Source organism: Phytophthora cinnamomi (genome assembly GCF_018691715.1).
Source record: "Phytophthora cinnamomi strain GKB4 chromosome Unknown Contig39, whole genome shotgun sequence".
Classification (NCBI taxonomy): domain Eukaryota; phylum Oomycota; class Peronosporomycetes; order Peronosporales; family Peronosporaceae; genus Phytophthora; species Phytophthora cinnamomi.
Window position 1 is genome coordinate 782694 of NW_027150972.1, and position 26174 is coordinate 808867.

A 26174-nucleotide genomic window follows, 5' to 3' on the forward strand; every position below is an offset into this window, starting at 1 on the left:
ATTATAATAATTCAGTAGTAAATATTATTCACACTGTAAACACAGTACAACACTTCGGCGAATTGAGCTCGTGATACATTTTTCACACTATAACTGTACAGCCTGTTGCTAGAATTCGGCCTACCGGTATTGAATTTGCAGTATTGAATTTGCAGTGTACGATTGCGCTGGTACGTAAAATTACGGTACGGCCCACACCGTGTCTCAACATCGCGAAACCCATCTGAGAGATTATCATTTCAGCGCGTTTGATCGTCGACAGCCAGCGAAGCTGTAACTCAGCACACTTCCGATTTTACTCCACTCCACCACTGCGGAACCCCGACTGTTATTATGCGTCTTCTTTCGCTTCTGGGCGCTGTTGCCCTCGCCTTGAGCAGCGACTCTGCTTCGGCTTCTGTCATCTCGGACAAGGTCGCAATTTCGAAGTTTAACGCCGACGTCGAGGCCTGGAACCGAGAGCTGGCTGGTCACCAGGCCAAGCGGTCCCTGCGTCGTCATGACAACGAAAACGAAGAGAGAGGAGGTGTGTCGAATGTGGTGGAAAAACTCGACGACGTTGCCAGCGACCTTGCCATCGTCCTGCGTAAGACTCCGCTCCTTCCGTCGGGCATGGCCACCCTGGCGCTAGCGAAGATTGACGATGCCGCACAGAAGGTGAAGGCCGCCATGACGCACTATCCTGCAGGCTTGAGCAAGTCGACCGTGCAGCAGTTGGTGAACGCTGAGCGACAGAGGCTGCTAGATATTGACCTGAAACTATCCAAGAAAACCGCTGAAGGAATGCGCAGGCCCATGCAAGAGTTTAAAGGAATGAAAAAAGCTCCTATCCTGACGTCGCACGTGGGACGTGACGCTCAACGGTACGCGGACTCAGAGAAGAAGATCCGTGAGATGACGGTCGGTGTGGTCTCGAGGTCCGCCAAGGAAGGTGGAGGTGACGTCCTTCTCATTTCGAGCTCGACCCCGTCAAAGAGGGAGTGGCTCTTGCCCAAGGGAGGTTGGGATGAGGGCGAGAGTCTTCACAAGGCCGCGTGGCGCGAGGTCATCGAAGAAGGAGGAGTAAGTTGATGTCTGTGTCGTCACTAGTTCCATTTTGTAAATACTCACTGGTGGTTCTGTAGGTCAACGCCGCTTTCACGTCGTCTCTGGGTACGATCAAGGCCGGAACTACGGAAAAGGGCTATGTCTATAACGTCTTTAAAATGAAGGGTGTCACCACCTATGACCAGTGGGCCGAGAGCTTGCGCTACCGTATCTGGGTGCGTCACTTGCTGGCTCGGTTACAAGCTTGGTCGATGAAGGACTAACTGAGTATTTGCGTGCAATTGGATACAGGTTTCCTACGAGGACGCGATTAAGTTGCTCGAGAACCGCCCCGACATGGTTGAGATGGTAAAGCTAGCACGGGCCGCCAACTAAGCCAAGAAAGCGAAATAGTGCTGGTGCGGCCGCCTCCTACGGTGCTCCGCTTCAAAGAAGCATTGTAGACTTCAAAGACAAATAGAGAAATATCCACTTCCAAACTTTGATGCGTTTGTTGTACTTCAGGGTATTCCCAAAGGCACACCGCAAAACTAAACGTAAAATACTCACAACAAGAACTCATATTCGAGTGAAACTCTGTACATCGTCGCATTGTTGAACCGGGTTTTCAGTCAAGATCTAAAGCACCAGCGATAGTGATGACCGCATTCAAGTCTCATTGTGGAGCGTGGTGGTTCCTAACGCTGCGCCTAGAAGGCTAGTGCTGCATCAAGAGGGTTAGCTCCGCTAGCTGAGGTATCGGTAGTGTTCAGAACGCCTGATATCGTTTCTGAATGCGGAGCGTTGTGTGTGTGCGCGCGGCGGCCTGTACAGTCTAAATTGCAGAATCAGTTACATGTATTGAGCGTTAGATCAGCGTAAAAGTTCCAGCAAACTCCTCGTAAAGAAATACTCAAACCGGTGGAGACCACAAAGCTAAACTTATCGCTGTATCCTGTTATAATAAAACGAACTTGAGCGCAACCTCAGTTTGTATTAATTGTAGGGGTTTAACATTTATTCCAACATTTACATGTAGTGCTGTAGTAATATCGTGAGGGATTAGTGTTCACAGCGTCAGCGACGCCGTGTACTCCGACTTAGTGTACTTCCTTTATGAAAATAAGTATTGGAAACACCTTTACGTCGAAGTAGTGTTTTGCTCGAGGGCTGTCACCCAGAGAGAAAGAGAGAGAAAGGGAGAAAAAATGTGCTTGCCTCATGGAAAACGCAGTGCTTCAGCATTGCTCTGCAGCTATCCTGCAGCAGTGAATGCTATTTGATACCTGAAATCATCTTGGCAACTTCAATGCCCAACACGAAGGTCGATTCTCATTTTTCTGCATCACAGGCCGCAATCGTCCAAGGATGGATGGCCGTACCCGGCCGATGAAATCCCTGGTGCTAATTCAGATAACTGTGGTTGGTCGCGAAAATGAAGCGGTTGACTTCCGGTTAACCGTGGTTCTGCTAAAAAAAATCGCTGATGAGCCATCGATGCACCTAGCTTCGCTACTGCGCGAGATATGGACGTAGTTTGTTACTTCTTGCGAGCAATGGTCTCATGTTTGGGTAAATGGTGAGAGAGCATTTTTGGCGAGAAAGATTACGGAAAATGAGGCCTTTTACTTTTTGACCGGAGAACTCGGGTGACCGTCGCCACCCGCTGGGGGGTTTTCGGCTCCAAAATCGGCAGCTGACATCCATTCCGTGGCCGACTGATTTAATTACCGTCTCTTCAAGGATGTCCAGTCCTTCCGCCAGAAAGCTATGGTGGTCCTCACGGTACTGTAGCTCCCGAGAGATTAGTATTTTTGTCAATTTTACTCTTGGCTGGAATGGACTACTTCGTAGTACGTCTGCGTTTGCGACGTCTTCCCCATGGTCGACCAGAGTCAAGTTTGTCAGCTTCGGCGATCGGAAGATACCAGAACAGGCAAGTCTCGTTCTAGACCGGACAAATCCGACTTGGTGGATGGTGCTGACCATAGATCATCTGCCAGCTCGGCTGAATGTCAGCGACCAGCCTAAACCATTTTCACAAATATTAAGTACGTGTACTAACCCCGGACTTGATCAACTGACTCCCAAGTGCCCCAACCAGCTGAGACGGCTTTGTTGGAGCGTGTCGACTTCGAAGTCTATAAGATGGGAGCCAGGAATGCGATTAGCATGAGGCGGGGTCCTCTTCACCACCATGAATTTTGTCAGGTAAATTGGCTGTGCTGACAGAAATCGTGACCGTGGTTCGCGAAGACAGGAGAGGAATTGTAAGCCACGAAGCAGGAATGCTGGGACGGCAGCCACCTTGCCCTAGAAGTTGTGATGATGGTTTATCCTCGGCACCAGGGATTTTGCGTAAAATCGTTTGGAATGGCTTCCCCGCGATCTATTGGTAAAATATTCCATAACTGAAACTATTGGCGGGAACCCGGGGTCCCGCAAAACAATCTTGCAGGACCAGTTACTGGCAAGCCCAGGGGTTCTCCTCCGCAAATGCTTTACATGTAACATCATCAGGTTATTAATATTTTGGAATACAAATCCTGTATTTATTAAAGCCCGGAGGTAAAAATAACCCCGTCGATATGCAAATTCATGCGTTCTCGACGAGTTGAGAAAGAGATTGAGCCACATAACGACTTGGACTCCTGTCTTCAGCAGCGTTGATCCAATGGAGTACCTCCTATTTTTCTGAATGGATATAGCGTTGCGTCTCGAAACTTGCCAAAAAGAGAGTGCTGTTTTGGGTCCGATACAATCCCAAAGACTTCAGAGAAATTAGGATGCTTAAAAAATTGAGGACCTATAGAAGAGCGATTGAAGGCTAGAAGTTTCTTTTACATGTTTTATACAGTGATAAGGTAAACGTAGTCGAGGGGTCGAGATCACAAAATTGATGGAGCCTGTATTTTCTATTGAAATTTACTCTATTGCATTGTAGATATCCATGCCCTCTCCGAGGATGGGGCCGCTAACAATCCGAGAACGAGATCATCATTCTGGTAGACAGTGCAAATGTCCCATACGCTGTGTTGAACGACAGCTTCAATTTGATAGATACAGTAGACTGGCGCGAACGTTGAGTTTGCCGCCGAGTTTTGTTGGCTTGGCATGTCGTAGCCGTACCAAGTCCAGTTGACTGAAAATGGAGCTGTTGCTACTCCTACATTTCCCATTTAGAATATACAGTAATATAGGGTTTGTAAATCGCACCCTGTTCTCGCTGTCGTGCAATGTTTCCCTATTTCTACCAGTTCAGCATGTCCACCGCCACATTGTGGGCAGGCAGTTGTTTGGCTTCGAGTAGACACTCGAGGCAGAAGAGCATGGACTTCTGCATGACCTCAGCGCCGATGCCTACGGAGATCTTCTTATTGACGGAGCATTTGCCGCACAGCACGCGGCGACACACTTGACAGGTGCCTCCGCGCTGCAGCAGCATGTTGCTGAGCTTGTTCAAGCTGCGGGTGCAGTTGGCGCAGTGCGTGGCCGAGCCGAGGCGACCGTGCGCCGCTCGAGCGGATTTTTTCATCAGCCACGTAAGCTTGTACGAGTTGGCGCACTCGATGGAGTTGACGAGCGCCATGAGGTTTTCGGCGTAGGCGGTGGCTGCTACATTCACGGGCACGTCGCCGTCCAGCTCGAGGAATGCACGCGAAAACATTTCGACGGACCGGTGACGCGCATCGGAAGGAGGCAGTCCCGTGTTCGCGAACGTCTGGCAGCCCGACATATGTCCGCGGATGACATCCCCTGGCCGCGGCAGCTTCAACACGTCCGAGAGATCCACCGACTGCCGCACCCCATAGGCTACGAGCTTCCCCTTGACGTCTTTCATGAGACCCGAGGCCTCCAGGAAGAGGAAGTCGCGGGCCTGACTAAAGCGGCCATAAGACTGCAGACCCCACTTCAAACCGACAAAGTTGAGCGGGTGTTCCGTTGTCGGACGCACCAGCACCACCAGCAGTCGAGAGTCTTCGAGTTCCGTCCCCAGGTACGAGTTGCGCATGAGCGCGTGCGCCTCGGTATCCGCTAACATCCCCAGCGCAGCGTCTTCGGCCGTGCCGTCGATGACGCCTGAAAGCACCACGGCAGGTGGTCTCGTCGACTTCTTGAGCTTGTGGTGGTCGCTGTCACCCGACGAGGTGGACGACGCGATGCTGGTGATCTTGTCGATGGTGGACCTGTTGTGCGAGGTGGAGTCCGAGGACGACGACGACGACAACACATCCGACCGCTCGTGGTGCGACGCGCCTCCATGCAGAGCTCGTCGCGAACGGTACGCGCGGACGTCGTCCTTGGTTTTGACATGCTTCCACGCCTCCTTATCAAGTTGGCGGCCTCCGGCCGCAAACGCCCCGCGCAGTTCCAGGGTGTGCTGCACCACCGCGTCCACCTCGGCGATCAACGCCGCCTGGCGCTCAGGTGAGAGCTGAATGTCCGGCAATGCTTCAGGCAGTCGGAACTTGCCCATGGCTATCAGTTAGTCGGGTGTCTTCAGAGCAGCAAACTGCTGAATGGGCGAGTGGTAGATACGCAGCAAGGTGGTGGATAGCCAGCCAGCCAGCCAGCCAGCTAGTCAGCCGTGTCAGACGTAGCGATAGCTCGAAGACCTGAAAGTTTGCAAGTGCGAGCGAGCACTGGACGCGAGTCTCCGGTGCCGTGGTGGGTTGTGGCCGTGACGGGCGTTGATGTCTGCCAAAGACGCCGCATCTTCTCGCCTGGTCGCGGCAGCTGGAAGGTGTCGTAAATGCCGGGGTTTGTATGCTTTAGCGCCCCGAAAGCGACGTCGAGTCAAATCGGTGCAGCACGAGGAAGTGCGCGCGTGGTGAGAGTTACAGAGACCGTGGGGCATCGTCGAGTCGAGCCATGCCTCAGAGCCGAGTGCAGCTCCCCCCAGCGCCACAAGCGGAGCACCAAGCTCAAGGTGACAGGGAGAAGAGCCCGAGCAGCTTCCCGCCCCCATCGATCGTGGCGTCATGCACGTCGGGGCTATCCACGGCTTCGCTTTGGTGGCACTATAATACACTGTACTAGTACGCCATACTTCCTTCCTGACCCCGGGGTCCGGTGACGTCCAAAGCTCTAAAAACCTTGGCACGCGTGCTGAGCCGCCCCGGTTCTCATTGCTGTCCTGATGTCCTTCTTTCTCCGGAGAGGGAGTGCCATCCTCCAGCTCTAAGCACGGAGAGAGCGAAATGATGCCGCGCCGACAGTAATTTGAAGCCGTAGTCCGCCCCCTGTGGGGTGTCTGCCGCAAAAAATCACAGCCGGTGCCCACCGCATCTTAGGCCGCCGCGAGGCGTGCCTTCGAGTGTAACGTTACATGTACATGTATTAATTCATGTACTTGGTCACGCCAACGTTTTGTTTGACACGGAGTCGCTGCCTGCCCGTAACTTTCACCTTCAACGACATCGTGCAAGATCTCTAATGTTGACGGGATGGCACACTTGGATAGGCTGCATGGCGGCCAGCGACAGCCTGCTATCGCGAGCTGAGCGCAAAATTTCAGGCGAAGTTTCGATGCAGCCACTGCCATCGGTGCTCAAGCGCAGCTGGACGACGACGGAGTCTCACCCAAGTGTCGTGCTGAGAGCATGCGTCCCATTTGACTAGCAAAGCCCGACGCTGCACCCGTTCGTCCCGGCATTGAGCTCCGTCGCCAGGATTTGCCTGTCACCGAGCGGGTTACGTTGCTGGTTCACCTCTACCTGTTCGCCATGTTTCTCGCCGCATGTACGTGTGACTCTGTGTTGCGAGAAGAACCTATAATTTGCCCTTCTGATCGACAACTCGACGAGGGCTCTCGGCCCTACACACAGAACCTCGGGATAAGCCGTCATGCTGAATGAGTGGAACGCCTGCATCACGGTGACGACGTGGGAGCTTACTTATACTGTAAGGCCTTACAAGTCCGCTGTGCATGCATCTAGCTGTCTTCGTGAGGCAACGAGAAGGGCTTTTAAAGGTTAACTAACTATAACGTGACGACCGCATGAAACTAATACTCACGGTTGGATTCAATATCTATCTACAGAGTGGGGGGACAAGCCTACCAGTTCAGCTTGTCCAGTGCCACGTTTCGTGCGGGCAGTGACTTGGCCTCCAGCAAGCACTCGAGGCAGAAGAGCATGGATTTCTGCAGCACCTCGCTGCCGAGCCCCACGCATATCTTCTTGCTCACGGAGCACTTTCCACACAGCACGCGGCGGCAGATCTGGCAGGTGCCTCCGCGCTGCAGCACCATGGTGCTGAACCTGTTGAGACTGCGCGTGCAGTTGGCGCAGTGGCTGCTGGACGTCATGCGGCCGAGCACGCTGCTGGCACCTGGACGCACCTGTCGCGTGGCCTGCTTCATCATCCACGTGAGTTTGTGGCCGTTGGCGCACTCCATGCTCGTGGCCAGAGCCATGAGCTTCTCCGCGTAAGCGGCGGCCGCCACGTTCACAGGCACGTCTCCGTCCATCTCGATGAACGCTCGCGAGAACATCTCGACTGTGTGGTGGCCCGAGCTGTTGAGATGCATGGTGTTGCCAAAGGTTTGGCAGCCCGACATGTTGCCGCGGATGGTGTTCGGCGGACGCGGCAGCTTGAGGATGTCCGACAGGTCGACGGACTGGCGGATACCATAGGCCACGACCTCGCCGTTCGAGTCTGTGGTGAGACCGGAGCCCTCGAGGAAGAGGAAGTCACGCGCCTGGCTGAAGCGGCCGTAGGACTGCATACCCCACTTGAGACCTATGAAGTTGAGCGGATGCTCCGTCGTTGGGCGGATCAACACGGCCAGCAACCGCGCGTCCTCGAGCTCCGTGCCGAGGTACGACTCGCGCATCTTGGCGTTCATCTCCGTGTCGGCCAGCATGCCCAGCGCGGCGTCTTCGGCCGTGCCGTCGATGACACCGGAGATGACCACGGCGGGGGGTCGAGCGGTCTTCCGGGGCTTGCGGTTCTGGTACTCACTGCCCGACGAGGTGGACGACGATACTAGACTGGCGATCTTGTCCATCGTGGATCGCTGCGAGCTGGAGTGAGACGAGGACGAGGACGAGATCGCTTCGGCCGTGTCAGCTCTCGAATCTGTGGGCTCCGCGACACCGTGCAACGCGCGACGTGACCGGTACGCCCGGACGTCGTCCATGGTTTTCACGAGCTTCCACGCAGTAGTGTCGAGCTGGCGCCCGCCCGCAGCGAAAGCGCTGCGCAGCTCCAGCGTGTTGTTCACGACGGCATCCACCTCGGCCAGCAGTGCGGCCTGGCGCTCCGGGGTGAGCGTGAACTCGGGCAGCGCCACCTCCTTGACGTTAAACTTGGGCATGGCGCCGCAGTGCTGACCTGACTGACTCGCTTGCGCGCTGCGAGCACTTTCTCCAAATGAAGGAGACGAGTGGAGCTTGACTGGCTTGAAGCCACGGCGGTGCCGTCGAGAGCTGCTGAGCAGCATGAACGGCGTTCAACGCTGGTGCCAGGTACACTGCACATCGATCGCCTCTATCTCGGCTGCCGCTGCGATGTGCGCCCAGCGCTGCTCTGGCACGCGAGTTGCCTCAATTCCTTGTCAAGGGTGGCTCCGGCGCACTGTCCGCGCCCAATTTCAAACGCTGGTTGCGAACACATGCCAAACTTGAGCGTTTGCTGTCGTTCCGAACGTCGAAAGCAAGCCGCTCAGACTCAGCGACGCCTAAGAAAACGCTCTGATGCGTTGTCAATGAATGACATTGGGCTGGAAACATCCCAGGCAAAAGGTGGCCGCCGCGAGACTGAACCGATGTTGTAGTGTGGCGCGATTGCGTGCTGGTAACTTGGAAGAAATGACGTTACGTACCAACCAGCTGAGAGAAGCACTAACAGCATGCCGTTCCCCTCAGATTTATTGATGTGCACGCGCCTCAAAAAGGAAGCAAGAACAGAGCTGGCAGGACTCGGGGGGAAGGAATCTAGAGAATCGGCGGCTTCTGACGATTACCCATCAACTTTATACGCTGGACACCCAATTGCGCCATGGATAACTACAAGACTTGCGGCGATGTCTGGGTTTGTGCATGTACTGTACCTATCCAGTGCGTACTTGACAAGTACTACTTGTCGTGAATACATGTATTGATCTACACTGCCGTAGTCGTTGAAGGCAAATCGAATGGCCGTTTTGACGAAGTAGAAGTGTAGAGGATGCAACTGCAATCTTCCATCAGCCCGAGTCTACGAACGGGATGGCGCTCCGTAGCTGCAGTGGCCAGCGTCTCCTCTACCTCTACAAATTCTAATTGAAGCACAATGTGCATGTATTGTAGGCTACTGTCTGTAGCACTTGTTACCCCCTTCGGTATACTCGGACGGCGTCAACTGCGTTGGCGGTCCTGACGCGTACATGCACATGACAGACCGATTACACTCGGCAGGTCCCTCGCGAGAGAAATCGGCCGCCGCACGCAGCAAACGAGCAAGCAATCCCCGCCACGATCGTCTTTCGTTGGCGGCATAACTTTGTCGCCACCGTTTCATCGGCTTCCGGAAGTGCGTACAGAACATCCTTTGGATTGCTGCGTCGCGACCGAATAAGTTCCGGTGACCAAATGCATCCCCTCCCCCTTCACCAGCGGAGAGCCTTCATCTCGCTGTGTCAACACCTGGCGCTATGCTTTTTTCGCGGCGAATGACACGCTTTCCAGTCGAACGGCTGTGATGCGTGAGGCATCAGATGTGTTTTAGCTAAAACTTTAGCTGATCGATCACCCAACCGACATATTTATCCTATTATAGTCGCCTCGAGTTAAGCATGAAGATGTCTTTCATTGCCTATGAAATGATCATATCTACAGAGAGCCCTAGGAACAGACACCATGGGACGACTAGTATATACTGACGCGCTCTCCGAGCTGCTACGAGGTCAAGCGTACGTCGTCGCAGTAGTTTCCTGCGTGCCGCGCAGTCCATTCATCGAGGACCGCGCACCCTCTTGGTCTAACTACCCCGGCGACGGGGGTACCTACCACTTCTGCTGGTCCACGGCCACTTCACGAGCCGAGACTTGCTTGGCCTCCAGCAGACACTCCAGGCAGAAGAGCATGGACTTCTGCATCACCTCGCTGCCAATACCGATCGAGATCTTCTTGTTCACCGAGCACTTGCCGCAGAACGAGCGGCGACAGATCTGGCATGTACCCCCGCGCTGAAGCAGCAGGGTGCTGAGTTTGCTGAGACTGCGAGTGCAGTTGGCGCAGTGGCTTGTCGAGCCGTGCACGCTGGTACCCGGGCGAGCCTGGCGAGCAGACTGCCGCATCATCCATGTGAGCTTGTAGGCGGTAGCACACTCCATCGTGCCCACGAGCGCCATAAGTTTATCCGCGAAAGCCGTAGCTGCCACGTTGACAGGCACGTCGCCGTCCAGCTGCAGAAAGGCACGAGAGAACATCTCCACCGAGTGGTGGCGCGTTCCAGCAACCGGGATGCCGCTGTTGGCGAAAGTCTGGACAACCGACAGGTGACCGCGAAGCACGTCGTGCGAGCGCGGTAGGGTCAATACGTCCGACAGGTCCGTCGACTGGCGCAGTCCGTAGCTGATGGGCTCGCCCCGCGCGTCCTTGGTGATACCTGTAGACTCCAAGAAGAGAAAGTCACGGGCCTGGCTGAAGCGGCCGTACGACTGACGTCCCCACTTGACGCCGATGAACGTGAACGGGTTCTCGGGCGTCGGTCGGGCCAGCACAAAAAGCAAGCGGGAGTCCTCGAGCTCCGTGCCCAGGTACGACTGACGCATCAAGCAGTGCTGCTCCGAATCGGCCAGCATGCCCAACACGGCGTCCTCGGCCGTGCCGTCAACCGTGCCCGAAAGCACGACGGCAGGCGGGCGCGCCGTCTTCTTGGCACGGAACCGGTCACTGTCGCTCGACGAGGTCGACGACGCGATACTCGTGAGCTTGTTCATGGTCGATCTAGAGTTGTTGGAGGACGACGACGACGAAAGCACCTCCGAGTTGTCGGCGCGTGTTTCGGACGGGTCCACGCCGTGCAACGCGCGACGCGAACGATAGGCGCGCACGTCATCCTTGGTCTTGACGAGCTTCCACGCCGAGGTGTCGAGCTGGCGGCCGCCGGCGGCGAACGCCGATCGCAGCTCGAGCGTGTTCTGCACCACGGACTCAACCTCGGCGATCAGCGAGGCCTTGCGCTCCGGCGACAGCTCAATGTCGGGCAGCGCCACATCATGCACGTTAAACTTGGCCATCGAGCGACTTGCGGGCTCTGTGTCGTTTGTCTAAATGAAGGCGACGAGCACGACGAGCGGCGCAGTGCGCGGAGCGTCTTTGTCTTCGGGCGGCGCGGCACGGCTTGTCCAGCCCATCGATCGCCCGTATCTCGCAGCGGCACCATGGACGGGTCTGCGTCGAAGACGCACTGTCTGATGATCGCCGTGTGCAATGCGGACATGGCTTTGGGACATCAGCCCGCTCAGTCGAAGGCAAACCCTTCATTTCCAGCGGTGTGGTCATTAGTGTCCCCCTTCACCGACACGTCAGTTATCGGATTTCGAGCTTCAATCCTGAACCGAACCGATCCGATCCAAGTGGTGAGACGCGTCGTCGCTTTGACAATCGCCGCAGCAAAGCGAGTGACAGCTTGATTGGAGTCCAAAGCGCATGCCTTTCAAAGCTAAAGCCTCACAGTAGGCGGGCAAGTAAGTGGTCGGGAGGTGGACTTAACGTATCTTCAACGACAGCGGCGCGCTGCGTGCCGCTGGAACACGTCGTACATGTATTGCTGCTTTGCTGCCGCTCTATAGAGAAATTGCGAAGGTGCTCTCAAGTCCAGATAGATGCCTCGCCCGCCTGCTATAGCAGTGTTGGAAGCTTGCTGAAGCAGTCCCGCGCGGTGCTACTTGCCGGTATGCTCGTGCTCATGTGGGTACGCACGCCACTTTGCTGGGGGCGATGGCAGGCATGACGCCTAAGAAATTCCCCCCGAGCGCTGGCGCTGGTCAACTCCATCGTCTTCACGTGGTGCCTGCAACTTCTACCGCCATTTTTCGGTCGCGATCGTACATTTTGGACAGCTAAAAGACTCATAAAATGGTCTTACTGTAGTACGGACCATTGTTGACCATCAACATGGTGCACAAGATTTGACCGTCGATGGCCCACAGCAACTCCAATTGTACGGTATAGTTTTGGGCCAACCGCACCACATTACATGCGGATTTCTCTTTACGCCCCCTGTCAGGATTCTGGGCTGCCGTTTTGGGTCTCATCTCGTCTAGCTGAGCTGAGTCCACTTTGACTCAAAGTTTGAGATCTTCACCGTTTTTGGAACGACGCTGGGGCTCCAGCCTTTGTCAGTACTTTCACGGCGTGACGTCTCTGTCGGGCGTCGTGACCTCGCATGGATAGACTTGCGGCGACTGACGGATCCCACAGGTTGAAACGCGCTCAACTTCCTCGGTGGCCCCGTGCGCCGTGGATACTGTACATCCAGCAGAGAGCTCTCTGCGGCGCGTCGTTTGTCGGTTTGCGCACTGTCCACCTGGCGCGTAGGTCCGCCCGCCATTCGTGCGGAGCGTTCCTCTTCGTCCTATTTATTACTTTATGGGGTGTCTCTGCTTCGCGAGAGCGCGACGGCAGGACAGAACCTGCGTGCATCGAGGACAACTCCGTGATGGCGGCATTCCCTAACTTGAGTTACGCACGCTTCGGCTGAAAACCTGAGACTTTCGAGCGGACCGACCGCAGCCAACCACGGATCGGTCCCTCCTGCAGCGACTCCTCGCTGCTGCTCCATTCACACTACGCACAGCTCCAATCCGCTCGTTTATTACTTATTGTATAGCACTCGTGACAAATGCAGCGCCGACGCTTGCCAAGAAAGCCCAAGCAGCGCTCTGTAGCACACGACACAACGTCAGATGAAAAGAGCGTGCTACAACAATAATTTTGCACACTACATGTACCGGTACCCGACAAGACACTTGTGTTGGTTGGTTTGTAGCAGACTTTACCCGTGTCGACAAGCGTTTTGTGTGTCGGGGACGGAAAGTCTGGTTACTTCAGACTTTTCAGTACTCGCTCCTGTAGGTAGGTACAACACAAAAGCACAATCAAAGCTTCTCGTGGAGCACATCCCTCGCTTATCGGGCTCTGACTACGTGCACTGTAGAGGCTGAGTATTACAATGTAATGCATGTCATGTATACGTGTACAGGTACAGTACCTGCTTGTACAAATGATGTCGAACATTAAGTATTACTCAGTATTCAAACTGCCCCGACCCCAATGTGTTAAATGCAAAGTTACTGTCATTTCTTCGGTGCGCGTTCCCACACGGTCACCGACGCCCTCATATATATATGTGCACTGTACAAAATGTACCATCATGTAGATCACGTCGCTTAGATGTGGTACACACTATACTTCATTAATTCATACCCGGTACAATCGGATCGCATTTTGAAATCCTCAAAGCTGATTGCTTTAGAAACGCACACGTTTTACCGGTATTCGCACTTCAATCTCCGCCCCAGACCCGTCCGACATGCTGCGCCGCGCCCTCGTGTTCGGCTGCGCCCCGACGCGCCAGCGCGTGCTACACCAGGCTCGCCACTTCAGCAAGGTCCCATCCACGCCGCTGCTGAAGGCGCACGTCAAGGCCGCGAGCCCCAGCGCCGTGGCGGCCCTCAGCTCCCAAGCCAGGTAAAAAGAGCGGTACCGCCAATACCAGTGTCTGATATGACAAATCACTATCAATGTGGAAACCAGTCGCCTAATCGCTGTGATGTCATATGCGACAGAGCGCTAGAGCTGGCGAAGACGCAGCGGACGTGGCGCCAGGCCGCGAATGGCAGCGTTCTGGGCTACTGGAAGTCGGCGGCACTAGCTGCTGGGGCCTGCGGCGTTCTGGGATTGCTGGACGAGCAGCAGCCGACGGCCTGCGCCGCTGGCAAGGGCAGCGAGGAGGACCCAGTGGAACAGGCCAAGAAGAAGCTGCAGGAGCTGTCGGCCAGCGCCATGTCGCAGATCGCGGCGCTGCTGCCCAAGGACTACAGCAACCTCCAGAAGCAGGTGGACGAGTTCCTGGCCTCGGGCAAAGGCGGCCAGATCTCGTGGGGCTTCTGCATGGGCGCGTGCTCGGGATTTGCACTGAAAAAAGTATCCAAGCTCGGCGCGGTGGCCATCGGAACGATCTTCATCCTGCTGCAGTGCGCGAGCTACTCGGGGTACGTGGACGTGGACTACAAGAAGCTCGAGCGCGACGTCAAAAGTTACCTCGATATCAACAAGGTAAAGAAGATGAGGAGGAGGAGTGCTGTGCTTGCTTGGTTTGAGGGGAGAAAGCTAACAGTGGGCTGCTGCTGCCAGGACGGCGTGTTCGACACCAAGGACTTGGACTCCATGTACAAGTCGCTCATGAAGGTGCTGGAGTTCAACCTGCCCGCCGGCAGCGGCTTCGCCGCGGGCTTCGTGCTGGGGTTCCGCTCCGGATAAGTCGGACAACACCGAACAGCGAGGCAAGGTCAAGTTGCTCTCCTCTCCATTTGTGTGTCCTGAGTTTGCTGAGCAATCCAAGCTGTAGGGGCGGCAGAGGATATGTGCATTGATGCCCATCAACGTATACCCTGCCAAGTTTTGACCTGCCACGTCAGTCGAGCAGCCATCGCGTTCTTTTTTTTTTGGATGGGCAGGTGACGACACCAGAACCTCATTGTCGAGTCCCGCCACCGCCATTGAAAGCTCTCCCTCTGTCGATAGAACTGTGGATTGGATCATGGGGCGACGAGCGCTGCGTGGTTCTTATCGCCGTGGACGGACCGCCACGCATTGGCTGATGATGCTCCGTGTGGCGCGTCAACGCATTACCACCGCAATTTGCCTTTCCACGAGATGTTTCACCTTGTTTTGCGCGCTCCCACAATAGATACTTTTGTATGGTGGGATGACTGGCCTTTAAAGATACGCCCCCTGATTCACAAAACGCGGTGCGCTGTCACTCGAGCGGGGCGGAACGATGAGGTTCGGTCGTTTCGTCGAACATACAAACTCGCATATGCGCCACGCGCAAATTCGACCGGGAGCTCATCGCACATAATTCCCTCCACGCCCACGCCGCTCATACAACTGCTGCAAAACGGCGCGTCGACCCTCCGTGCCGTCGTTACGCGACAGTCGCCGATCCTGCGCACAAACGGACGAAGCCAAGTCGGCTCATTCGCCGTCTCGCTCTCAAGCCTCCAGATAGCAGCTAGGCTAGAGGCACCAACCAGACCCCGACCGAGTCAAGAAGAGCGTCGCACCATGCAGCACTCGCAGAGCGACGTGGCGCTGGGCACCAACGGCAGCTGGGCCGACCTGAAGATCGCCGAGGGGCTCAAGAAGCGCAGCAACACGGCGCAGAACCTCCAGTTCTATGGTGCGTGTCCAAAACTCCCTTTTCGACACGCGGGGTCTATTTTTGACAGTCTCCATTTTTGACAAACCAAATCTGCGACGTGTGACGGTCGTATCTTTTGTCAAAAATGCAGTGGAAGAGCAGAAGCGGCTGTACCAGGAGCTGCCGTTCTCGGTGCTGCCGGGCATGCGGCGCCAGTCATTCCAGCGCGAGCGCAGCTTCTCCAACCTCAAGTCGCGCAGCTCGTGGGGCAGCTTCACCAACCTGGTGGCGCGCGCGGGCGAGGAGCAGCCGCTGCTGGGCGCGGACGACGAGTTCCCGGAGCCGGGCTACACGTTCCCGCTGCTGCTGAGCTGCGGCGTGGCGCTCATGAGCGCCTTCCAGTTCGGCTACAACACGGGCGTGACCGGCGGCATCAACCCGGACGTGATCTTCCCGGGCCACTCGGACCTGCAGTGGGCAGTCTGCGTGTCCGTCTTCGCCGTGGGCGGGCCCATCGGCTCGCTCACGGCGGGCCAGGTGAGCTCCGTGCTGGGCCGCAAGAAGGCGCTGCTCGTCGACTCGTTCCTCTTCATCATCGCGGGCGCCATCATGGCGCTGGCCGTCAACGTGTACGCGCTCATCCTGGGCCGCTTCCTCGTGGGCTTCGCCTCGGGCACGGTCAGCGTCGTGGTGCCGCTCTACCTGGGCGAGCTGGCGCCGCCCAACCTGCGCGGCGCGCTGGGCACGGGCTACCAGTTGTTCATGGTGATCGGCATCCTGGCCGCCGACCTGCTGGCCTTCAAGTACTCCGGAGAGAGCCACGGGCTCGCGCAGCCGGGATGGAGACTGCTCTTCGGCTTCACGGCGGTGCCCGGCATCCTGCAGCTGGCGCTGGCCTCGCTGCTGACCGAGAGTCCGCGCTGGCTGCTGACCAAGAACAGACCCAAGGAGGCCGCCGACATCCTGCGCCGCCTGCGCGGGTCCAACGACGTGTACGAGGAGATCGACAGCATCTGCTCGGCCAGCGACAACGAGTCGGGCGCCAACACGGGCATTTGGGCCGTGCTCAGCGACCGCAGCATCCGCTTCCCGCTCGTGGCCGCCGTGGTGCTGCAGCTCGCGCAGCAGTTCAGCGGCATCAACGCCGTCATGTTCTACGCCAGCTCGTTCTTCAAGAACGTGGGGCTCAAGGACCCCCTCGTGGGCGCCACGCTGGTGTACACAGTGAACGTCATCTCGACGGGCGTGGCGCTGGTGCTCATGGACACGGCCGGCCGTCGGCCGCTGCTGATCTACTCGGCGGTGGGCATGATCTTCTCCAGTATTGTGCTGACGCTGGGCTTGATGAACGCGCTGCCGTTCGCTAGCATGGCCAGTGTCGGCGGCGTCATGTGCTTCGTGTGGTTCTTCGAGATCGGGCTCGGCCCGATCCCGTGGCTGATCGTGGCCGAGATGTTCCCGGCGAAGCCGCGTCCGACCGCCATGAGCATCGCCACGATGGTCAACTGGTCGTGCAGTTTCCTGGTCGGACTCATGTTCCCGACCATGCAGCGCGAGCTGGGGGAGTACACGTTCGTGCCGTTCTGTGTCGCGTTGTGCTTGGCGCTCGCTTTCACCCTCAAGTACGTGCCCGAGACGAAGGGCAAGACCATCCAGGAGATCCAGGACGAGCTTCGTGACATGAAGCACCAGCAGTCCATGGATGTCTAAGGGTGAGAGAGAGCCTACGAAGAGTTAGAAAATGCAAAAAGCGAGAACGATCGCCGTCGACGAAGAAGTCCGGCAGCCAACGTTAGGCAAGGATGCACTAGGTAGTCGCCGATAAAGTAATAGCAAGTGCCAATGTTCATTCTTCGCTGACTCTCGCAGCAATACCAGCTACTAAAAAGGAACTTCGAAGTATCGTTTTGGTTCTAACTACGCCACGATCATCGTGTAGAGTTGATCAAAGGAATCGGCATAAATTCGTGGCGGTTGTCATTCTCAATTTTGTGATATTTTAATAGGGGTTCCCGCTCTATTGTTGTACGTGTAGTAGTTGTGCATTCGTCTTTCACGCTGTGATGCCATCCGGTAATCGGGTCGCACCACTAGCGACGTTCTTCGCCACGAACCAAGTCAAAAGAGCTACTTCTCGACTAGAAGACCAGTCGCCTGGAACTTATCGTCGACATCGCTTGCAGTGGGCACGTGCGGCCAAGATGCAGCTTCCTGTCGTTCGCAACGCCTTCACGTGCATCGTTTGCGCTGGAGCCACAAACGGATTCTACTACGCTGGGAACATCTTTTCGCTGAAAGCTTCCCCACAGCAATCGATGCCTGAGTTGTTGACGGCGACACTAATGTGGACTGTATTATCCTATTGTGGCATCATGTTGATCGCCCATGTGCCTTCGCTAATGACGCAACGTTTCCTCGGAGCTCCAGACTATCGCCCAGGCATCTGGTTCTGCATGAAAAAACTGATAAAAGGGTCAATTCGCTACTTTGCCGCTTCCATGGTAGGAATGATCTGCGTGTCCCTACTAGTCCTGCACACGCCCTTGAAGGCTAGATTTTTCCAGTTTAAAGTGCACTTCTATCTTGGCGATTTGTGCGACCTCACGTACTCTGCGGGCATCGCGTTAGTTGTGCGGAGAATATACTACCAAGAGACCTACGAAGGACGCAGTCGAAGTCTCACAGTAAGAGATGCCGTGAAACACAAAGATGGTGTCCGGTCACCATCTCATACGGCGTCAAAACATTCGCACGGCCGTCGCGCCAAACGATCCAACGCTGCTGAAACTTCGTCACCTCGACCACTCCCACGAGGTATAACCCGCCGGACTGCGACCTTCTGGCGTGAATATCTCCGAAAACTACCGAGCGCAATTCTTGTAGCCTTGGCCGGTGGGTACGTGCATGCGGTGTCCTCGTACAGGATCTTGGATCGAGGGCAGGTTGTGATCGTTCTCTTTGCTGCTTTGACCGCCCTCCTCAAAGTTGGGCTGCAGGAATCCGCGAAATGGTACATTATCAAGAAAGGCGTGCAAAGTATCCGCACAATGTGTGTTCTCGTGGGGGTTCCGACGGTTCTCATCGACACGCAGACGCGAATCCTCATGGTCGGGACCCAAACGAACACGTTTCTGATGGCCGGGACGATTGGAATGGCGGTGGTCGAGGTCGGCATGCGGAGTGCGAAGGCTGTCTCCATTATGTGGAGAATTCGACAACGAGCCCAAGTTGTCGAAGAGAAACTCCTCAGGTTATCAGTCAACGCAATGCAAGCCGAGGCGGGGGTGGCCAAACCCACAGGCCAATCGTCTCACGCCTCTCCATCGACTCTGAAACTAGAGTTTGATCTTTGGCGACGACAGGTTTTATCCTACCACGCGGCAGAGCAGACAGCAGACATGTACGCCGAGTACATTTCCATCGGTTGCTCACAGTCCATTATGTTCTGGTTCGCCGGTCATCCGTATTACCCAGCGCTCGAATTCGGCACTACGACCGCATTATCTGACCTCCAAGCGTGGAGACTGGGCAAGCTGGGGATGCTGGTGTTCCAGTTCGTAGTTGAAGTGCTAGTTGACTACATTTGTGTCGTGATCGAAATGGCCGTCGGAATTGAATTCGACCGCATCAAAGGTCTCAGCGCCTTCCTGGGAGTGCTCTTCATGGCCATGGCGGTCTTGACCATCAACATCTCGGCTACCATTTACCTCGACTAGTGTCTTGGGCCATCGATCGATTCAGTGCTTGAAAGGGCGAGGGCTTTGAAACGACCTCCGTCGCTTTGGTCTCAGACTCGAAACTGCAGCGGAGAGGCTCAGTTCTCAAGCACCGATACTTGGTACTCGGTGTAGGATGCCGACGCAACTCGCCCAGCAATTGGTGACGAGCTCCCGGCATCATGAGACCAAGTCGACAGATCACTCCCGACGTCGTGAAATGGTCTGCAACCTGTTGACCCAAATCTTCGTGATGGCTGAGAGGAAGCGAGCCACGAAATCTTCGGCACGTCGACGGGCTTTAGGTAAAGATGGAGAGGAGAGCGAAGCACAAGACCCTATCTCTCTCATTGAACTCATTCAGGCGTCGTACAGCGTGTTCGAGCGCTACGGAATCGGTCCGCCTGACGACGCGGTGTACCATCGGTACTTGCTGTCGCTCTCGATCGACCCGGAGCGAGACTGGCACAAGAAGATTTTGAACTTCGACTTGGGCAGCCAGCCAAGAGTAAAGCGCCTATGTTCGGCAGCAGGACATCAGCTTGGAGCGACACCAACACTGACAACAAATGCTCATTCGAGTAGTAAGATTCGCGAGGATGTCAAGACAGAGTCTGAATCTTTCGAGGAGAATCGAAGACGGCATCGGACTGGCGGCAAATACAATCAGGTTCGTGAGGCATCACCACTTTTGACACCTACGCCGACACTTCGGAAGACACCGATATCCTTTCCTTCCAACGAAAACCAGCAAGATCGTTTTGGAGATATGCTGTCGCTCGATTCTCCGATACAGAAAATTCGGATTGGTGATAACAGGGGCCGAAGAAGAATGGCGAATGCATTACCAGATGAAAGTGGAAACGATTTCAAAAAGCGCGTTGAGCCAGTGACTCCAATACCTGAAGTTGTCATCAACAATACAGATGATGGAGAACAGTCGAAAAATGAAGACACATCGATCCCGTCAACTGAGAAGGAATCTGCGAGGCGCAGGGATCGGATCGCTGCAGGCGAACGCAAACTTCAGATGATCACAACGTCGATCGAGCAGTGGAGAGCAACGCAAGCCGTTAAACAGCTCGTGGATCAAAACAAACTTCAGGACCGAAAGACAAGACAACAACAAGTCGCAATACCGCTCTGTATTCACGCGTTATTTCACTGGATTGCGCTTTGTTTACCCGAAAAGATCGATTTCCACGCTACGGAGAGCCCCAGAGCACTTCCGTTGTGTATTTTAAGGCGAATTTCGGTGGACTTGAAGGTTTTCAAGTACTCTGCCAAGCGAGTTTGGATGTGGCAGATGAGGAATTTCCTGCTACAGTGGCGGCGGGATGCTCGTGCCGTAAAAACGTATCGCGTACGGATGATTGTAAAGCAACGTGCAGCAGTGCTGGAGACTGTGTTTCAGTGTATCCAGCGGTGGCGATTGTTCACAGAGACGAAAAAGTGTTCTAGTGATCGAGCACAATGGATAGCCCAGCGCTGCAGTCGTTCTACGTTGAGAATATGTTTGGAGCGTTGGCAACGAATTTTCCAAAGCAGGCAACAGCAGAATCAAGTTGATCGTCATTTCAGCACTCGAGTGATGCGTAAAGTTTTGAAGTCGTGGCAGGAAGTAGTCGAGCCAAGAAGGGATGACCGGTATCGATTCGAGACGGCGCGAAAGCGACGGATTTTCTCCCGCTGGAAGCGAGAAAAGGAGAGGAAGCAGGCGTCTCGAGCGCTACTTTGTGTGTCTTCTGATCAACGTAGAATGCGTATGATGAGTAACTCGTGGAATCAATTACGCGGAAATATTTTGCGAAACAAGGCAATCAGAATGAGAATAAATTTATGGGGAATTGCGTCTCGAAAGCGGCAGCAGCATCGATTTATCCGTCTGTGGAAAATCGCGATTGATCGGCAAAGAGATATTCGTGAACGAGAAGAGCGATTCGACCGATTCTCTCGACGTCGGCGTCAAACTCAAGCATTTGTAGCTTGGGCTGGATGGACCGATCGGCAAATGTCCCTGAGACGATCCCTGTCCGACGTGATGGAGACTCGAGCAGCGAACCAACTTGCGGATTGTTTCGATAGCTGGAGGAAATATCACGCAGAAGCTTCCAGCATTGAGGGCAGGTTAATCGCTAGCGTGACTCAAACAAGACGACGAAGGATTTGGGGTCAGTGGCGAAAGATCACAGGCACTCGAAACGCAACTCGCTGTCTGGATGCTGCCTATTCGTTTCATCTTCTGGGTAAAGTATTTTTGCGATGGAAGCAGCACGCTGGGAGGAAATTGGCGCTCCATGTTGCCTACTTGGAATGCCAGCAACTACGTAAAACCAACATTTTGGCTCTGCATTGGAAGTTCTTAGTGGCGAATATGCAGTCTCAGCATCAGAAGAAGATGAAAGCCGAACATTTTGGTGAAATCAAACTACTTAAAGCTATGCGAGTTTGCTTACTCAGCTGGCAACGACACGTTAATACACGGAGAGAGTGTCGACTTCGGGGCGAAAGCTTGAAGAGTTCAGTCCGGCGTCGTGGTTTGATTCATCTGACCTGGTCAGCGTGGAGACATTCGTTTTGGTCAATAAATGTTGCTCGACTGGCCGACGATCAACTGCATACGCATCGAAAGGCGAATACGTTTCGCATTTGGAAACAATTCGTACATGAGAATCATCATCGCCACCAGCGAGCTCTAAAAATTGCAGCAATGCTCGGTGGTTTCCATTTCAACGCGTGCTTCCGGCAGTGGAAGCAATTTATCGTCTCTAAGCATCGGCTAGCGGCTCAGGCTGAGATAGTCCAGCAGAGGATACGCAAGCGTTTGCTTGTCAGTCGCTGGGAGGCCTGGAGACACGCACTCAAAACTAAGAGAGGGCAGTATCAAAAACTCTCCGCGGTGGCATCGAGGTGGCAGAACCGGCAGATTTACGCCAGCTTTTACAGTTGGAAGACGACATGGTCCATCCGCAAACGGCATCGTCGTTTACTTCAGTCCACCTTATTAACGTCACAACACAAAGTTCTGGAAGCCCATTTCAATGCGTGGAAAGGGAGCCATCATGCTGCTGCAGCTCGTGAACACTTGATTTTGGAGGCACAAGACAAATCACTTCGCTTTAAGGTCAAGCGAGCAATACATTGTTGGAACTCTCTGCGTCTCGAACAACACAGACGCAGCTGTCTTCTAGTAAAAGCGCTTGCTCTTCAGCGTCAAACTCTTCTCGCGAGTATTTTTCGCTGCTTGCTACGGAACAAACAAGCACGGATGCGGAAGAGGTCACGAGGTAGTCAAGCCGAGTCGCATCGTCGAAAATACTGGATGCAACGTGTCTTCTCTACGTGGTCAAAGTGGTGGCAAGCTCAAGAAAAGGCGGCAATGAAGCTTGACGCAACGAAACATCAGCTTAAAAGTTTGAAGCTGAAGCGATCAATCCAAATGTTGAAGCTCAATGCTCAGTCGAGCAAGAGACTGAAAGCCGCTCACGTCTGTGCGGAGGCAATGAGCTTTGGACATACAAAACACTTAAGCTTTTCGCGTTGGAAAGTCTTCGTTGCTCAAAAGCACATTAATCAGCGTAATAGTGCTGCGCGCGCAGCGTCGATGAGGAACTTCCGGCTCCGCAGTAAGATTCACCTGTGGAGAAAATTCGTCCAGATCCGAAAGCTGATGAAGCACACGCTAACACGAGCTGCTAAAGCGTCAACGGCTTCACAACTACAACTACATTTCAGAATCTGGAAGTTGTTCGTGGAGCGCCAAGTTTTCGCACGAGCTCTGGAAAAGAAGGCAGTCGCGTTTCGCTACTTTTGTTTGCTGCCGCTGTATTTCAGAACCTGGAAAACATTTTTACAATCTCGCAAGCGCCAGCAAGAATTGCTGCTACGGGCGCGTGGACTTTGGTGTCATCAAACTGAGAGCCGCGCTTTCAAGACTTGGGCCCAGTACGCTCTCAGTAATCGTCAGACGAAATGTGCCGTGGCTAAGTGGAGTAACCAAGCGATGTCTCGGAGTTTTGCGTCGTGGAAGCGCTTTGACTCACTTCAGAAGAAGAAACAGCGAGATCAAGTTCGAGCAGTGAATTTTTATGAGTATCGTACCTACCGCAGAGTGCTGAGAGAGTGGAGCTTGACTGCGCGGCATGATCGACTAGCACGCCGTTGCGCGCGGCTGTGGTACCAGAACACTGCACGTCGAACTTTTGGCACTTGGACTCGCCACGTTCGGATACTGCAATCCAGGCGAACGTTGCTAGCCACTATTCGTCAACGTGTTTTGGTTCAAGTGTTTACTGCCTGGAAGGAGGGTATCGAGCGCAAGGCACAGCAATTGCAGGGCATCCAAGAACGCTTTGAATTGCTGTGGATGTCAGACACACGGCAAACTACTTTTGCTCGGTGGAAACGATACGCTCGGCTTCGCCAATTCATCCGAAACAAGCTAGCTGGACAGCGCGAAATTCTTTTGTACGAAGTTGTCAAGCGGTGGAGATTGGTTGCTACTTCTCAGCGGCAATGTAGACGATCAGCACTGCTCGTGTCTGAACAAACGAAGCTCAGTCTCATGAGAACATTCATGACCAATTGGCGTGCGAAAGCTCGGATGCTCCGCTGTGTTAAATTGCTTCGTGCCAAAGTGACTGGGAACCGAACTACGTCTTGCCTTCGTCATTGTTTGTGTCGCTGGAAACAGTTCACGCAGTTATCTGTCGCGATGAAGCGATTTATTTATCGTCGCAATTTTGTTCTCTTGCGACTGGCGTTTGTAGACGGATTCCAACAATTTGCAGCGATGAAACGCAAGGAGCACGACCTAGCGAAGCAAATCGGATGCGTACACGAAGCCTTCATGAAAGAGTGGCTAGCGCGAAAGTTACAGCAGCGAATGACAGTTATTGCTGCGTGTGAAGAGATCCGACGATCGGGTTGCTCGAAACGATTGCTCACTGGTGCGTGGCGTGAATGGGTTCACTTTCACTCGAGAAAACAGGCTCAACAAGCCTCTGTTCGTCAGCTACGAGTGCAAGTATCTCGACTGGAAGACCTAGATAGTCCTCTCAACACGAATCGACTCACTGGCATGCTACGTCGCTGGAAAGCAGTTCGACTTGCACGAGTTTTCGAGCGCTGGAGTGACGTAACGCAATCCCTTCGCCAGGCTCGTCTCAATTCACTCAAGGCGATTGAGTTGTGGCACAAGATGCAATGCGGACGTTACTTCCAAGGCTGGTTTCGGTTCTGCCAACAACAGAAGAAGCAGCGGCGAATCCGTGCGATGAACACCAGGTCGAAATTGAAGCGGACATGGAAATTGTGGCGGGTGTTTACAACTCTTTCTTTGAGTAAGAAAGCAGTTAGTCTACACGCACGTCAATTCCACGCGAAACACGTGTACAAGAAAGCTTTCAAGACTTGGAGAGCAGTCGCAGCATCGATCCGCATGAAACGCGACCAAATTATGGAGCTTTATCATTCGTCACGGCTCCGCCTTCTAGCTGCGTTGCTTGGTGAGTGGAGACAGTTTGCTGCGGTTGAGAAGACCAAGCATATGCAAACAACCGTCGCCCGAGTTGTATACGAGGACAAACTCAAGAGGAGAAGCTTTACGGAGTGGAAGACCAACGTTGCTGGTATCTGCTACCATCGTCGACAACTTCAGATCAACACCGAGCGACTCCAGGTGCTGCTGCTCTGCTCGTCCTTCCGAGCTTGGCATTCATGGAGCCGCCAGCACAAGAAGCTGCGGGTTATTCTGCAGATGCTATCAAGCAAGCGTAACTCGCGAACAGCTTCTCAATTTTTAACTGCTTGGCACATACACGCCGAGAAAAATGCTGGCCTTCGACACCAGGCTTTGACATTTTTGCGCTTCCGCCGGATCCAAAAGGGTGTCAACGCACTGCGAAGTTTAACTCTAGAGCAGCAGTACCTGCGATCAGTACGCCAAAAAACACAACTCTTTCGATCTGCAGTGTCTGGCAATCAAATTTCCGCCATCTTCGCCCAGTGGAAGAATTTTGCGCAGGAGAAGCGTGAGGGTAAGGATAAAATCCGCTCCGCTATAGTATGTTGGGAGAACGCATTCCTTCGCAAGATTTGGAACGCGTTGGTGTACTCTCACAAGGTCGAAAAGCAGCGTCATGCTATGATTTCTTGCGCAGAACTTCATCATCGCAACCACCGGCTACGGAAGTCGCTGGTTCAATGGTGTCACGTGAAAATGGAGAACCAGCACTTCCGAGCCGTTTGTGGGAAGCTTTTAAGTCGTTGGAGAATGCAGACAGCGTACCGATGTTTCTGTGCGCTGCATGACCACGCGGTTTACCACAAAACCCTACGAGCGAGTGAAAATGCTATTCGAGGCAAAATGCGAAGCACTGCGTTGCTGCAGGCATGGTATGCGTGGCATAAGTTGATCCTCATCTCACGCTCGGGCAAACAGCGATTGTTACGGCGTTACTTTACAGCTTGGATTCAGTCACGCGAGTCTCGGAAGGTCCTTCAAGTTTTCCGAGAGCAGATTCAATCCCGATTGTTGCGCAGCACGCAGCGCCAGTGTATGGCGAATTGGAGAGACTTTGTTGCCGCACAGAAGATCGAGAAGGCGATGGTGCTCATGTCCGCTGCGTTCGGAGACACACAACTGATGAAGCGAGTTTGGATCTGCTGGATGAAGTTTGGGGTTCAAAGTCGTGACTCGAAGACGAGAATGAGGAACGCGCTGGCTCACATGCAGCTTCAGTGTCAATTCAAGGCATTTCGAGCCTTGCGGGCTCACGCATTGCTGCAAAAGCGGAAGACCCACACTAACACCCGAGCGATTGCATTCCGGTCGTATCAACTTCGAACTCGCAGCATTGCAGAGTGGAGATCTGCTGTTGTGGCACGGATCAGCCGACGCCAGAAGCTGGTTTACTATTTGGATGTGATGCAGCATGCAGTTCAGAAGAGGAGCTTCAATGCATGGTACGCGTTTACAGCTCGACGTACATTGCTGCGCGAGAAGGTGTCGCAGTCTCTAGCATTGTGTACGCAAATGTGTTCGCGCATGGTGTTCCAGTTGTGGAAAGTGTT

The 26174-nt window shown here is 54.3% G+C and overlaps 7 protein-coding genes across 7 annotated transcripts; 4 read left to right on the forward strand and 3 right to left on the reverse strand.

The window, feature by feature from the left end:
- Window positions 1–333: 333 nt before the first annotated feature.
- IUM83_10648 (putative secreted RxLR effector protein) lies at window positions 334–1422 on the forward strand (the record flags this gene model as incomplete). Its single annotated transcript, XM_067935162.1, has 3 exons — window positions 334–1062; window positions 1125–1262; window positions 1339–1422. 3 exons carry the CDS (start codon window positions 334–336, stop codon window positions 1420–1422), a joined length of 951 nt encoding a protein of 316 aa, XP_067791544.1.
- A 2854-nt stretch (window positions 1423–4276) lies between these two features.
- IUM83_10649 (Zinc finger, FYVE/PHD-type) lies at window positions 4277–5503 on the reverse strand (the record flags this gene model as incomplete). Its single annotated transcript, XM_067935163.1, has 1 exon — window positions 4277–5503. One exon carries the CDS (start codon window positions 5501–5503, stop codon window positions 4277–4279), a length of 1227 nt encoding a protein of 408 aa, XP_067791543.1.
- Window positions 5504–6495: 992 nt separating this feature from the next.
- IUM83_10650 (uncharacterized protein) lies at window positions 6496–6884 on the forward strand (the record flags this gene model as incomplete). The annotated part of the gene is made up of 3 exons (XM_067935164.1): window positions 6496–6573; window positions 6649–6768; window positions 6855–6884. 3 exons carry the CDS (start codon window positions 6496–6498, stop codon window positions 6882–6884), a joined length of 228 nt encoding a protein of 75 aa, XP_067791418.1.
- Window positions 6885–7084: 200 nt separating this feature from the next.
- Window positions 7085–8347, reverse strand: IUM83_10651 (FYVE-FINGER-CONTAINING RAB5 EFFECTOR PROTEIN RABENOSYN-5-RELATED; the record flags this gene model as incomplete). The annotated part of the gene is made up of 2 exons (XM_067935165.1): window positions 7085–7249; window positions 7370–8347. 2 exons carry the CDS (start codon window positions 8345–8347, stop codon window positions 7085–7087), a joined length of 1143 nt encoding a protein of 380 aa, XP_067791419.1.
- A 1668-nt stretch (window positions 8348–10015) lies between these two features.
- On the reverse strand, window positions 10016–11254 carry IUM83_10652 (Zinc finger, FYVE/PHD-type; the record flags this gene model as incomplete). The annotated part of the gene is made up of 1 exon (XM_067935166.1): window positions 10016–11254. One exon carries the CDS (start codon window positions 11252–11254, stop codon window positions 10016–10018), a length of 1239 nt encoding a protein of 412 aa, XP_067791416.1.
- A 2297-nt stretch (window positions 11255–13551) lies between these two features.
- IUM83_10653 (uncharacterized protein) lies at window positions 13552–14501 on the forward strand (the record flags this gene model as incomplete). The annotated part of the gene is made up of 3 exons (XM_067935167.1): window positions 13552–13709; window positions 13808–14297; window positions 14376–14501. The coding sequence occupies 3 exons, from the start codon at window positions 13552–13554 to the stop codon at window positions 14499–14501; spliced, it is 774 nt and encodes a 257-aa protein (XP_067791417.1).
- An 807-nt stretch (window positions 14502–15308) lies between these two features.
- Window positions 15309–17094, forward strand: IUM83_10654 (Solute carrier family, facilitated glucose transporter; the record flags this gene model as incomplete). The annotated part of the gene is made up of 2 exons (XM_067935168.1): window positions 15309–15423; window positions 15536–17094. 2 exons carry the CDS (start codon window positions 15309–15311, stop codon window positions 17092–17094), a joined length of 1674 nt encoding a protein of 557 aa, XP_067791414.1.
- Window positions 17095–26174: the final 9080 nt, after the last annotated feature.